At 49.3% G+C, this 13,565-nt stretch overlaps 4 protein-coding genes across 4 annotated transcripts; 2 read left to right on the plus strand and 2 right to left on the minus strand.

Annotated features, from left to right (window-relative positions):
* The first annotated feature begins 749 nt into the window (after positions 1 to 749).
* Positions 750 to 1,464, plus strand: LOC100827620 (late embryogenesis abundant protein 3). Its single transcript, XM_024456677.1, has 2 exons — positions 750 to 1,139; positions 1,232 to 1,464. Exons 1-2 carry the CDS (start codon positions 750 to 752, stop codon positions 1,436 to 1,438), a joined length of 597 nt encoding a protein of 198 aa, XP_024312445.1. The 3' UTR covers positions 1,439 to 1,464.
* Positions 1,465 to 2,029: 565 nt separating this feature from the next.
* On the minus strand, positions 2,030 to 2,542 carry LOC112269727 (mitochondrial import inner membrane translocase subunit TIM17-3-like). Its single transcript, XM_024456679.1, has one exon. The coding sequence runs from the start codon at positions 2,540 to 2,542 to the stop codon at positions 2,030 to 2,032; it is 513 nt and encodes a 170-aa protein (XP_024312447.1).
* A 352-nt stretch (positions 2,543 to 2,894) lies between these two features.
* On the plus strand, positions 2,895 to 3,901 carry LOC112269998 (late embryogenesis abundant protein D-34-like). The gene is made up of 2 exons (XM_024457598.1): positions 2,895 to 3,622; positions 3,709 to 3,901. The coding sequence occupies exons 1-2, from the start codon at positions 2,969 to 2,971 to the stop codon at positions 3,868 to 3,870; spliced, it is 816 nt and encodes a 271-aa protein (XP_024313366.1). The 5' UTR covers positions 2,895 to 2,968; the 3' UTR covers positions 3,871 to 3,901.
* Positions 3,902 to 4,239: 338 nt separating this feature from the next.
* Positions 4,240 to 7,772, minus strand: LOC100838340. Its single transcript, XM_003559625.4, has 10 exons — positions 7,607 to 7,772; positions 7,372 to 7,431; positions 7,237 to 7,276; positions 6,682 to 6,860; positions 5,857 to 5,895; positions 5,699 to 5,785; positions 5,508 to 5,568; positions 4,941 to 5,065; positions 4,771 to 4,862; positions 4,240 to 4,686 (listed from the first exon to the last, which is right to left on the minus strand). Exons 1-10 carry the CDS (start codon positions 7,652 to 7,654, stop codon positions 4,569 to 4,571), a joined length of 849 nt encoding a protein of 282 aa, XP_003559673.1. The 5' UTR covers positions 7,655 to 7,772; the 3' UTR covers positions 4,240 to 4,568.
* Between the last annotated feature and the right edge of the window lie 5,793 nt (positions 7,773 to 13,565).

Below are 13,565 nucleotides of genomic sequence, written 5' to 3' on the forward strand. Positions count from 1 at the left end.
GCAAATGAGGTGTCCGAGCGAAAGCTCTGATTCGGTTTCTGGATCGGGTAACGGCGGCGTCCTCGGACGTCGTGTCCTCCTTGGAGGCGTTGCTCTGGAAGTCTGGAGTCCTCATTTGACGGCCGAGTATGCTTGCGGCGGGGGGCCTGGCCAGGGAGGGCGGCTTCGGGCGACGCGGGCTTGCCGATGCTCAAGCTGTTATTGTCGGGGCAATCTCTTCTGGCTCCAGTCATCGAAAAAGCCCAGTTTTGCCTACCTTCTCTGGCGCAAGGAGTTGCTCCTTGTTCGGTGTCATTGGAGTGGAGGGGGCTCGTCTTCGCGGTAGCGGCTTGTTTCTTCGATTTCGTCATGTGTTTGTTCTTTGTCACGGTTTTTCGTTCGGCTTTTCCAGAATAACCCGGACATTGTATTTGTTTTTTCAGTCCGGTTTTCCTTATAACCGGGCCACGGGGATCCACCGTCTAAAACAGTTATGTTTCCACGTGTCCAATCCGGAATATTTTGGAAATGCGAACCGGCTTTGGCTTCGACCCACGTGCCCTCCGCTGCAACAGGCCCTCCTATGAAAAACACAATAGATCCATCGTCGACACGTATCTCCACGTGTCACTCTCCAGCCACGTCGCCGGCATGTCTGCCCCCATGCTATAAACCCGGTTGCTAATAGTAATTTGCACTGTGCATCGCCGCACGCAACGACAAAGCGCGCGCGAAAAAGGGAGCAGAGCATTTGCCCGGAGGCCAGAGCCATGGCGGAAGCCCGGTCCAGACTAGACTGCCGGGTCTATTCCGAGGCCGAGCCCAGTTACCAGGGCCGGGAGTTCGCCGCCGAGCCCGTTGCCCCGAGGGACGATGCCGAGTTCGTCGCCGAGCGGCTCGCGCACAGGGGAGACGATGGCGTCGTCGACGAAGGGTACGACACCAAGGTGAAGATCTCGGAGGCGCTGGAGGCGGCGGCGAGGGCCGTCGGGGGCGACCCCGTGGAGCGGTCGGACGCGGCGGCGATACGCGCTGCGGAGGCGCGCGCCGTCGGCGCGCCCATCCCCGGCGGGGTCGCCGAGCAGGCTCAGGCGGCGGCGGACGCCAACGCCGGGGCCGAGCGCGAGGAGGACAAGGTCACCATCGCCGACGTCGTCGCGGTAGGCTACGTACATATAAACGTTAGTTTGCGTACATCGATGGATCTGGAGGATCGATTGGGATTGACGTGATCTGTTGTCTGCTGTCCCAGTGGAACGCGACGGCGAAGCTGCCGACGGACAAGGCGGTGACGGAGGAGGACGCGGCAGCCGTGGCGGAGGCGGAGGCGGCGCACGGCGCACCGGATGGCGCTGCGGCGAGGGGCAAGCCGTACGGGGTGGGCGAGGCGCTTGCGGCGGCGGCGAGGCACAACCAAGAGGACGTGCTCGTCGGCAAAACCATTACGGACTGTTCCTGAATCCTGATGGACCATTCGGAGGATCACTGGTTATCGTCGGCCGTGGAGTCGTCGTAGTTTTAATCAAGTGTATCGAATAATTTGCAGCGTCGATCGGGAAGGGATTCCAAAGGCGGTCATACTACTGAAGTGCGGTGCCTTGCTTGTCAGTAGCATGGCTTTTTTCCGTAGTGTTTCGTCACTGTTGGAGAATTCTGAAATCTGAAATATAAGTACGTACAGGAGTACTGCTAAAATGCAAGACTTTTTTGGCATAGGTTTTCCTTAGCCTTACATCTTCTTCACAGAGATCGTGCAGTATTGCATTGTGGCCGGCATTGATGTAACTGACAAATCTCGCCTGACAAGCCCTGAAACTACCATGCATCCATCCGTGTTCAAAGCATGCAAGATGCAACAACAGGTCGATGGATAAATCATCGCTCACGGACTCACCGTCACTTCCAAGAGAACCGTCACAAAACAGAAACTTGAGCAGGAAAGAAATCATCTACTAGTACTCCAGTTGTTCATACGGTAAATTAGAGAAACTGCACGCCGGCGGCCACTCAGCGACCGAAACCTCATCTGCAGCCACATCTAGCGCAGCTGTCAGGGTGGAGGGAGTGGGTGATGGAGACCGATGGCGACAGCCTCGAAGAAGCCCCAGATGGCGGCGCCAACGAGCGCGGATCTGCAAGCAGCCCTGGCCCCTCTGCGCATGGAGCGGAGGCCGTTGGCGCCGGCGGAGGCGACGATGGTGTTCCACGGGTCGTCCTTCCCGCGCGCGTACAACGCGGCGTTCTCGACGGCGGAAAAGAGGACGAAAAAGCCTGTCGCAGAGCCGGCGAGGCGGGGCGCGTTCGCGCCGACGGCCTGGGCGCCGCCGGCGAGGCGGTGGCCGGCGGGCGAGTTGCGGAGGCCCCCGAGGAAGTGGAAGGCTGAGCCGAACGTGCCACCGAGGATGAAGCCGGTGCCCGCCTCGTGGACGAGGCAGTCCGGGAACGGCGTCCGCGCGGGCGTTCCCGACGACGAGCCCATGAATCGGGGATTGCGTGCGTGGTTTCGATCTGAGTACTCTGTAGCAGACATTGATGGAGCAAACACGGAATCTGTCTTGATCATCTCTGAACCTTGCTAAATTAGACATGCCAAAGGCTATTATGTGCACGGCAAGAAACTCTTTTTCTTTCTCCTGCGAGGCTACTATAGGCTGGCCATCTCGCGTTAAGATCCAACGGCCGCACGTCTGGATGAGCGGCGATAACTTTACCTTTTTTTACAGGACGAGCGGCGATAATAACGGACAAGGAGGCACTATGTGCCGATTTGCGTTGCGGTGCCACGGACGCGCGCGCTCAAATGTAGCTCGGGGGCTCGGCCACGTACGTGCGGCCCTCGTCCTTACGTGTCTCCTCCTGCTCTGCTGCGCCGCCCCTCGCCGCGCGTATAAAGAACCGAGCATGCCGCACTGCCACCACAACCCAACCCCGACACTCCCACACTTCCACGCCAAGCAGTTTTCAGTGTAACCGATCGAGGGGGCCCGACATGAGCCAGGGGCAGCCGAGGAGGATGTCCGAGGCCGAGGGCGAGAAGGCCCGGCAGCCGCCGCAGGACAGGCCCGTCAAGTACGGCGACGTGTTCGACGTCTCCGGCTCCCTAGCGGCGCAGCCCGTGGCGCCGAGGGACGCGGCGCTGATGCAGTCCGCAGAGGACTCCGTGCTGGGCCTGGGCCAGACGCAGAAGGGCGGGCCGGCCGCGGCCATGCAGTCCGCCGCCACGGTCAACGCGCGCGCCGGCCACGTGGGCCGTGGGCAGCTCTCCGGCCTGGCCGCCGACGAGGGCGTGGCCGTCACCGAGACCCAGCTCCCAGGCCGCCGCGTCGTCACCGAGTCCGTGGCTGGGCAGACCGTGGGCCAGTTCGTCGCGCCCGAGCCCGTGGCCGCTACGGCCCCCGGCGGCGCGCTGGGCAAGGACGCCGTGACGATCGGGCGCGCGCTCGAGGCCGCCGCGGCCTCGGCCGCGGGCGGGAAGCCCGTGGACCAGAGCGATGCGGCGGCCATCATGGCCGCCGAGACGCGCGCCACGGGGTCCGACGAGACCGTCCCGGGGGGCGTCGCGGCCACGGCGCAGTCGGCCGCGGACATGAACGACCGCACCATGTGCGACGCGAACAAGGTCAAGCTCCGGGACGTCCTCTCGGTAAGCTCCGCCTATACTCTACTTGCTTGCTCATTATCGTTACGGAGTGCAGTACCGATTAACGACGACGGTGTTTTGCACGGCAGGATGCGAGGAGCAAGCTGCCGGCGGACAAGGGGGCGACGAGGGAGGATGCCGAGAGGGTCGTGTCGGCTGAGATCCGGAACAAGCCCAACATGTCGACCACGCCGGGCGGCGTGGCGGACGCGGTGACCACGGCGGCGCGGCTCAACCAGGAGCGCGCGTAGGCCGTAGCCTCCTTTCGTTTTAGAGTCCTGTGGGCGACCGTACGTCCCGCTCCGGCCGAGCGCGCAGCAGAGGTGTACTTTGGGTCTGTTGTAAGTAGTCTGTACTGTACGAAGTCTGTTGTAGTCTGTACTGTGCGAATAAAATGATGCATCACGCTTGTTCGTCTCCTGTAAAATATGTGAAAATGAGCATTTCTCATGTAAGATACGTGAAAATCAGCAGTTTCCGTCTCCTGCAAAATATGTGAAATCAGCAGTGTGCAAACAATAACACGAGTGTTGAGCGAACTGTGCGCATCAAGCCCTTGTCTTTGAAAAGGCATCACCCATTCACGTTTGTTTGTTTTCCGAGATACTCTGAACTGCGAGTACAGAAATGTATCAACACTATTATCGATGGATCTACTAAGCAGGATACAAGTCAAAAGTCTCAAATGTATATTCACTGTAACATGTAGCATGTGCAACTTCAACTTGCTGTCTCTACACACGAACAAAGGCCCGTCGCTGAATATGATAAAACTTCCAACTATGTTTTCTAACAAGAGTTGAGCGATGTCTTCTCAAGCTTTGCTCAGACCCACAACATCTACACGGGGGAGGGAGAATTCTTCTGTAAGCTGTAACAACTTTTACTCTTCCAAATTTCAAGGAACATCTCTAGGAGGATTACACAAAATGCTCGCCTCTAGCAGCATCTAGACATCCGTCAGAATTATTGATGATACAATCATGACATATGCGAGGAAGAAGAACATGACGATCTGGATGAAGAACTTGGGGTTGTCTCTCAAGCTTGGGGCCGCCATTGATCTACTGCTCGAATGTACAACAAGGCACTCTATGGTCAGCTACTAGCAAGGATTGTTGGAAGAGATTGTGTTGCAGTATCATTCTTACCTCGCAATGCGCTGTGAGAGCCGAGTGAAGGGTAGGCTCTGAATGAAAACCACACCGGGTCCTGTAAGAGATGCTGTAAGCTGGTTGTCGCCCTGCATAAGATGATGGTCCTCAGCGCAAGGAAACAAAGGAATGGAAACAGGTAGAAGGGGAAGAGAAGGTATACTCACCCCGAAGACTGCTCTTCTTAGTTGGGTATGGTTCTTTAACTGAAAATTGATGGTGGTTGTCATAGCGACAATACAAGCAGCATCAACAGTAATTACCTCCCGGGGAGCAAGAATTTTCTGCATTACTAGCAAAAGTAAAGAGCAAAATCTCCCAAAGTTAGAGCAACCTGTCGAACTTACATAAGTTACAATAATTTGTTTGCACCAAAACAAAAATGGCACCAAACAGCAGGTTTCATGCTTGCGTGAAATAAATTCGATATTGACTCCTTAAAGAAAATCTAGCTGGTAACAAATCGACAAAAACATGCAAACAACTAAACATACCCGACCAGATGTTGCACTAAGTATCCCTATGTTGACAGCATCCATATTTGAGTAAAAGGTAAAATTTACCATGTTATCTTTCAGGTTTCAGCAATGTATCACATCATCAACATGTCCTAAAGCTTTTATTTAACACCTAGAGTATTCTGGTCTTCTTACATTGCTACTGAGCATCAATAAGAGTGCAGTTTCAGGTACTGATAGCAATGACAAGACATGTAAAGGTGAAATGAATTGTACCTGATCCACCGCCGACAATGAAGGCCATCCCTTGACCTCTAAGCTTCTGTTTCAGGATCATCTGTAGAAGCAATGTAGACCTTTCATTTCCTAGCATACAAGTTGTCCAGTAGCATGCACAAACAAACTAAAGACACTTGCAGGACCCACATGATCTGGAAATCAATAAGGTACCTTAAAAGTTACCCTACCTCTGCGCCAATTTCATTGTTCCGCGGTCTCTGATCAGCTGTACTTGTGACGGACACATCATTGACTGAGCAAAGAAAAGCATCTGCCTGTAATTTTGTACAATATTAGGTACTTGCAACTGTTCTGTAAGAAAATAACAACCTTCAAGACAACTTACCTGGCTAAGAAGTTCCCCACCAAAGTTCGCCAAATCTATCTGTGACAAAAGCAGGAAATTATAGTATGATGACTAAGAAGGCAGTTTTGGTTAATAACACAGGTAATCTGTTCCTTAAGATAGCCAAATAAATCAGGTAACTATATTTGATGACTGCATAAATTTACTGGTTTAACAAGGCAACGCTGTATCTACCTCTTGTATAGCTTAGCATATACTCCCTATTAGTACATGCTTAAAGCCAAGAAACACAAATAAATCAAACAAACTCATATTTACAAATAAGTTTGAATTTAATGTCCCCCTATTAGTACCAAGAAAATTTATCTTATTATTGCATGCTAAAGGACCGAAATTCAATGTATGCAGGTGAGGTTAACTGGTAACTCTAGTACAAGGCACTCTTGCAACAAGAAATAGAGTAAACAAGGCACAAGGCACTCTTAATTTTCTATTTATCTAGCACAAGGCACTCTTAATTTTCTGTAACCATTAAATCATTACATCTCAGGCATTAAATATGATAAACAAACAAGTGTCAGAAAAAATTGCAAACAGAGGATTTAACGGAGAAAAGGTGATAACTGTTCATCAGGCAATTATAACTTATAAGTACGCTGAATAGTATATATAGTCATGAAATTTCTCACAAATAGGACCTTTACGATTTTTAATGATAGGCAGAAAGTAGTGATGAAATTCGCATGGGCAACATATGACTTTGTATGGAAAGTGGACAAACAGCTAAGAGCTAAGCTACAAAAGTAACAAGGTGATACTAAGATTCTAAACGACATAATGGCTTTACTGATAAGAGATACTAACCGGCAGTATCCTCCCAGGAAATGGTGCAGAAATCCCAACATATCCATCATCAGGGCCAGGATTGAAGAAAACTGTGCTGGTTATGCTTTTTCCAAATATCCACTGCCACATGCCTCCATCATTTTCATGCAAGTAATTATTGTCCATCTGAATGTTCCCAGACATGTAGCACATTGTACCTAAAAGGTAAAGTAATGGAGAAAATTATACCTAGCAACCTCTAGGACCGTCACAGGATTAGCATAAAGCAAAAAAAGAGATATAACAACCGCATAGTTGATGCACACTGATTTTTTTAGGAGAGGTTTACAGTTAAAAGGTGCTACTGAACAAAACCCTAATTGAATTGCCATAGGTAGGCATCAGATTTTTATGGTTTTGTCATAACATACAACTGACGGCATGGCATAAATTATAATTGCCAAATGGAACACAAATACAAGGCTGGAACAACTAAGTAAGAAGTTTATTTGGCATGCCACGCAAAATATACTGGTTAAGCATGGAAGCTGAGAAGATTTCAGCTGCAGAACAGAAGCTAGTCAATTAAGGTACCTGGTTTCACAGTCAACTTCTCATGTGACTTCACCATTACCTGGAAATAATTTCCCACCAATAGTCACAAACGACCGCGACTCAATTCATCTGAAGATAGAACACGACAGTGATAAATTAAGCACCGGAACTTACCTGCACGACCTGCACATCTCCACCGGATATCTGAAACGCCGTCACAGATCCTTGTTGGCTCTGAAAACAATACCCACACAATTCAGACCGAATAAGATCGAGAGATCTCCAATAAGGGACATAGCAGCACGGATCGGACGGATCCAGCCCCAGGACCTCGAATCTAGACCTAGCATCTATGCGGGGACAAGAACACTGCGAGAGAGGTTCAGATCGCACAAGGAGGAGCACTGGCCTGGTAGACGTAAGGCTGGAAGGGCGTGGAGAAGAAGGGCGCGGCCATGGCGCGCCGGAGCCTTCTGGAAGCTTCTAGAAGCGATCAGTATGAGCCGACTCGGGTCGTCGTCTTCGGGATTGGGAGAGTTGCCATTTGATTTGAGGAGCTCTCTCTTGATGGGGTTCTTTTCGGGCTGAGCTAATACGAGAAATAATTATTGGTTTCCCGCGTGGCGCTATCTGGACCGTTGAATGTGCACTGGACGGCAGTCTGACGCGCGAGGGGGATTGCTTGCGTGGTTGGTCCCTGCTCGCGTGGCGGCATCCTGTTGGTTGGTGCAACTTGGTACGACGTGTCAATGCTGCCGTTTGACAAGAACCACGACGCCGATTTGAGTACTTTATTTAGAAAATCATATAAATCCAGTTGATATCTGATCAACTTTTGTTAATCCAAGAAGCCCAATGTTTTCCCTGTAGTATTATATGGAAACAAAATTGGAATGCTTCCAGCACACAAGACAATAGCATAAATAGTTGTACAGAAAAATGTTGTCTTAAAAACGACACGCCAAACTATTTTAACTATTTTTTGAAGAATAATACATCCGGCATGATGGTCTTCTCTCTCAACAAAGAATGCAGTGTGCTAGTAACAGTGTCAGTAAAATAATTGTGTGTTCCAACTTGAAATCCCTAGCCTAATTTGTTTTGACGGAGATTGCCGTCTGCACAGATGGGGTGGTTGCCGGAGAGAGGGACAAAATGACAAGGAATTATGTCACCAAATGTAGATTTGTGATGGATTCAGATATCAATCGAACGTGGAATCCTTTGGGCAGGGAAAGATCTGATGAACGGTAGTTGCCAATTAGTTGTCCAGTTAATAGGGTGGAGTCTATGACTCCGCTAGAATGGAAAGTTAGGCGACCTAGATCCGAAGTCAATAGCTAGTCAAGACTCTTCAAACAACTTGGTGGGTAATTTGGGCAGCTTGACATAGCCGTGAAGAGGATAATGAAGGGTAAAGAAGAGATAACAATCAAGGAAAGACACCAATAGTAACATGCTACTCCGATTTCTTTATCATTGCTGGATTACTTCAGTGTTGGGTCTACTTCAGTGTTGGGCCTGTTTTACTTCAGTGTTGGGCCGGCCCAGCTAGCGCAGAGGGTGTGGTATTAGGTTCTTGCTCCCCTTATAAAGCCATCAAACACGAAGAAAGGAACATTAGGTTTTCTCTCTTCCCTTTAGCGCTGCCGCGCACAGTTCATCCCTCCCCATAGAGCTTCGTCAATAGAAAGATCACATATCACCGTCGCTCATGACCTGCTTCGACGGCGGCGCCCCAAGGAAGGACTCGCAGCCGACAAGGCACTTCTGTAACCCACCCAAGAAGCAGATCTGGATGGTTATGGCGTGTTCCAATGGGGGTGAATCCACCTATCGGTTAGTCTCTCGCCTCCGTTTCTCTCAATTTGGTTCCGGTTTCTAGATCTTTTTGCATTTTGAAAGTGAACATCCATTCAAGTTTGAATCATTCCAACTCCTAGTTTATCTATCACTAATTTTTCTAATCCGAAATTTCAGATCTTTGGGTGCATCACAACAGGGGCAATAAACATAAATATACCTGCTGGAATTTGGCATCGTGAAACCACCGAAAAGAAGCATCGCCATATTCTCGTGAAGGTAATGGTACACAAACCAAGGATTTTACCATTTGTATCAACACTTGCGATATCTAAAAGGTTCAAATTATATATCCTTTTGTGTCATGACAATTTTGGATCGATTCAAGTTAGAATGCACTACAAATCCTAGTTCTTTTTCACATGCCTCTCTAAATTGTCAAATTCAATTTTCAGGTCATTTTTGCCAGTTCTAATCGATAAGAAAGGTTTTCATATATTCTATGGTTAATTTGGAATCTTTTTTGCTTAAATTTTCAATCGCATCATGCTAGTTCAATTCATGAATTGTTGTTTACTGCCGTAAAGAGGGGAGTGACACAGAGAATTGACACGTGTGGTGAGCGCTTGAGATGAACTACTCACAAATTCCATGTGAACGACATGGTCCACGTAGCAGAGCTAAGGCTGCCATGTAGTACCGAACTAGGGTCGGTCATCGAAATGAGAGGTGACACGCAAGACTTACGATGTGTCTGAGTTAGCTGGTATCTACCGGGTCTTGGATAATTTACGATGTGTCTGAGTTAGCTAATACAAAACTTATGGAATAATTTAGTGGGTGATCCAGTTAGAATTCCAAACATATCTTTGGGTGGAAAATATTTGTTTCCATCCATTTATGATGGTTGGTTGTTCGGTGTTGAAAATAAAATATTCACAGACCTAAGGAATGCCAGCTCACTCCAGCACATCATAAGTTTTGCGTGTCCTTTCCCCATTCGACGATCTCCCCTAGCTCTGTCCAACGTGGAAGCCTCAGCTCTCTCACGTGGGTAGTGACCTCGCAGACCAGGTCCACGCGTGCAAAGGCCTTGCGGCAGATGAGCAATTGGTTGTGTCCTTTTAACCGAGTATGGCACATGCATTGGAGCCATATGACACGTACACATGCATACTCCATGTACTACTTCCGTTGGTTTCAGAATTTCGGTTGCCCCAAACCGTACGTACTCTCTTTTCCCTTTCCCATCCCACCATCAATCCCCGCTCAGCCTCCGTTGTCCAGCCCACTGCCTCTGTGCCTCCCCTTCGCTGGAAGCAGCCGAGAACTCCATCTCTCCCCCTCCTCCTCGCCGGAATCAAATCCCTGATCCGCAATTCCCTTGTCGTTGCTTTTCGATCGGTCGCGCCGGCATGGTTTGGGTGAAGTTGAGTAGGCAAGCGGGATAGCTCGCCGGGAATCCAGTGGAATTGAGAGATACTTAACACATCCACATATTACTTGTGCCCAGACGACAGCTACATCAATGCAGGCTATGGCTCCAGGACACTCGGGAGGGAGTGTGTTACGTGGCCTGGGGAAATTAGTGGATACCTTGTCGACGCTCTGCTGCACCTGCAGGACATTGGGAACATAACCCAAGGGCATGTTCCTGGAAATCGCTTTTCACAATGTCATTAACATGGTGTGTGCGAAGTTTAGGGTGAATATTGACCGCTCCCACATTAAACACCGCCTCAAGCACATGAAGGATACCTTCGATGAATGTCAGAATCTCTTCAATAAGGAGAGCTTAATAAAGTGGAACCATGGCACGAGGAGGTTCCATGCCGATCCACAAGTTCGTAGATAATTTATCAAGGTCTGTGTGGGTTACAAGTCAAGTCACGGCTATAGCTGTTGCGTGTGGAGGACTTGATATAACTTTTGATTTGATATTGTAGAGAAAAGCTAGAAGCCAAGAAATGGATGACGAAAGACTATTAACCATTATGATAGGTTTTTAGAATTATTTGATAACGATAGGGAGAGATCACCGGTGACCGTGAGTCCAAAAGTCAATCCAGAGGTCTCTCTTTTGATGGTTCTATTCGTGCCTTCTGTTTTGGATTCACTTTTCGACTAACAACCGCTGGAAGCTCTCCCAATCCTTGCCAACTAATTCTAACAACCTATCATAATGGTTGATAGTCTTCGTCATCCTTCTCTTTGCTTCTATTTTTTTCTACTAGATCAAATAAGAAGTTAAATCAGTTCCGCAACTCGCAACAACTATACATTTGACTTGACTGGTGACCCACATTATGCCGCTCTCCTTACTGAAGAGACTCTCACATTCATGGAAAGTATCCTTCACATGCTTGAGACGGTTCTTTATGTGGCAGCGGTCGATGTTGGCCCCGAATTTTCCAGAGACCAAGTTGATGACATTGTTGAAGGCGGTTTTGTGGAACCTGCCCTCGGCGGTCCTGTCCCCAATGACCTGCTGATGCAGAAGTGCGTCGATGAGGTATCCTCTCATTTCCTCGGTCCATGAAACGGACTCCCTCCCGAATGGCCTAGAGCCATTGCCTCCATTGAAGTCGCTGCCACCGGAGCGCAAGTAGTCTGTGGAAGTGCTGAGCATCTCCCAATTCCACAGGATCCCCAGCAGGCAATCCCACTCACCAACTCAACTTCACTCAAACCTCGGCTCGGACAGGGTGACCGGTGAAGGAGCAGCGAAAGGGCGATTGCGGATCTGCATAGGATTCCGACAATGAGAAGGGGTAGAGGTGGAGCTCGCGGCTGTTACCGGCTAAGGTGAGGCACGGAGGTGGTGGGCACGCAACGAGGGCAGGGCGGGGGTGGATGGTGGGCGGGAGGGGTGGGAGCGGGGGTGGATGGTGGGCCGACATGGGGCGTCGCATGCACATCGAGGTAGCAGGGCGGTTTCTTGGCTTCTTGTTTTTTCTACAAGATAAAATCAAAAGTCAAATCAGGTAGCTGACTTGCAACAGCTATAGATTTGACTTGACCAGTGTCCCACACAGAACTCGATGAATTGTTCTCAAAACTTGTAGATCGGCATGGAACCTCCTGGTGTCTTAGTTCCACTTGATCCTGCTCTTCTTGGTGAATTGACTTTCACGTTCATAGAAGATAACCTTCACGTGCTTTAGAAAGTTCTTAATGTGGGAGCAGTCGATCTTCGTCCTAAACTTCCTAGAGACTCCGATGATGACATTGTTAGAGACGACAGTCTGGAGCCTACCCTTGGCGGTCCTGTTGCTGATGTCTTGTTGGTGCATCATCAACGCGTTAACAAGGCATCCACTCACTTCCTAAGTCGACATAACACACTCCCTGCCAAGCGGCCTAGAGCCACCGGCTCTGTTGTTGTAGCTACCACTGGAGCTCAAGTGAGTTGTTTAACTGCTGACCACATGTCCTGACTCTAAGGGACCCCCAACAAGCAATCCCACTCACCCATGGTGAGGGCCGCCTACTCAACTTTACTCCAACCCTTTCTCGAGATGATTGATGTTGGAGCAGTAGAGAAAGGACACTTGCGGATGTAAGATGGAATTCCAATGAGATGAGGGGTAGAGGTGAGCTAGCTAGTATCTGTTACCAGCAAAGGGGAGGAGCAGAGGCGATGGGTTGGACGATGGGGACAAAGCAAGGTTTGATGGTGAGCTGGGGGGCGATGGGTTGCTTAAACCGGATATGGTGAAGGAATCGGTTCGTGGCGAGCAAAAAACGGATGGGAACAAGACACTGAGGGTACTTGTCAGCGCGAAAAAGGAAGCACAATTGCGGCTGGCTGATTAATTTTCCTGCCGGGTTTAGGAATGGAGAAATAATGCGGCGACGGCGAGACCGATGGTGGTGTGCGTCGACGAGGATGAGAATAGGCAAGACGCAATCAAGTACCACTGGACACCTAAACGCTTGTCCACGGGGAAATGGGAAAAGACAATGCAAACTAAAAATCTGGAACCAACAAATTCTTCTCTAGAGCCATGGTGCGGTACGTCTACATGTTGTATGACTCCAATTTGTATACTTATACGGCTAAAAAGGGCACAAGTTATTTCTCACATGCCGTGAGGCCTTTTCATGGACTTGGTATGCCATGTCATGGTCCATGTGGCAGAGCTAGGGCTTCCACGCTGGACGAAGCTAGGGCCGGTTGTCGAATCGAGAAATGACACACATGACTTGCGGTGTGTCCGAGTTAGCTAGCATTCATGAGGTCTGTGGATATTTAATTGTTAGCACCAAACAACAGATCACCAATGAATGTAAATAAATATTTCCCACTAGAAGATATGCTCGGGATTCTAATTGGAAAGTCTTCGAAACCATAAATGGTTACTAAAGATTGAAAGTTGCAATACAAAGTTGACATTTGCATCTTGACTCATTTCGCACCTATTACGAACAAGAAGCTCAAATTCGAGGAAACAAAAAAAGAAAGGGACAATATAGTTTTGCAGGGATTTTTTTTGTTTGCTATGGCTTCTCTGAAAAATTCAGCTGGAACCGATTTTCGGAGAAGATAAATCCAAAAATAAGGA

The sequence above is a fragment of the Brachypodium distachyon genome, chromosome 1 (assembly GCF_000005505.3).
Source record: "Brachypodium distachyon strain Bd21 chromosome 1, Brachypodium_distachyon_v3.0, whole genome shotgun sequence".
Taxonomy (NCBI): domain Eukaryota; kingdom Viridiplantae; phylum Streptophyta; class Magnoliopsida; order Poales; family Poaceae; genus Brachypodium; species Brachypodium distachyon.

Coding starts and splice junctions, on each gene's coding strand:
- LOC100827620 (XM_024456677.1), top strand. CDS start 750: ATGGCGGAAGCCCGGTCCAGACTAGACTGCCGGGTCTATTCCGAGGCC. Junction 1,140..1,231: donor CCATCGCCGACGTCGTCGCG/GTAGGCTACGTA, acceptor CTGCTGTCCCAG/TGGAACGCGACGGCGAAGCT.
- LOC112269727 (XM_024456679.1), bottom strand. CDS start 2,542: ATGATCAAGACAGATTCCGTGTTTGCTCCATCAATGTCTGCTACAGAG.
- LOC112269998 (XM_024457598.1), top strand. CDS start 2,969: ATGAGCCAGGGGCAGCCGAGGAGGATGTCCGAGGCCGAGGGCGAGAAG. Junction 3,623..3,708: donor AGCTCCGGGACGTCCTCTCG/GTAAGCTCCGCC, acceptor TTTGCACGGCAG/GATGCGAGGAGCAAGCTGCC.
- LOC100838340 (XM_003559625.4), bottom strand. CDS start 7,654: ATGGCCGCGCCCTTCTTCTCCACGCCCTTCCAGCCTTACGTCTACCAG. Junction 5,786..5,856: donor GTGGGGAACTTCTTAGCCAG/GTAAGTTGTCTT, acceptor ACAAAATTACAG/GCAGATGCTTTTCTTTGCTC. Junction 5,066..5,507: donor CATTGTCGGCGGTGGATCAG/GTACAATTCATT, acceptor TACTTTTGCTAG/TAATGCAGAAAATTCTTGCT.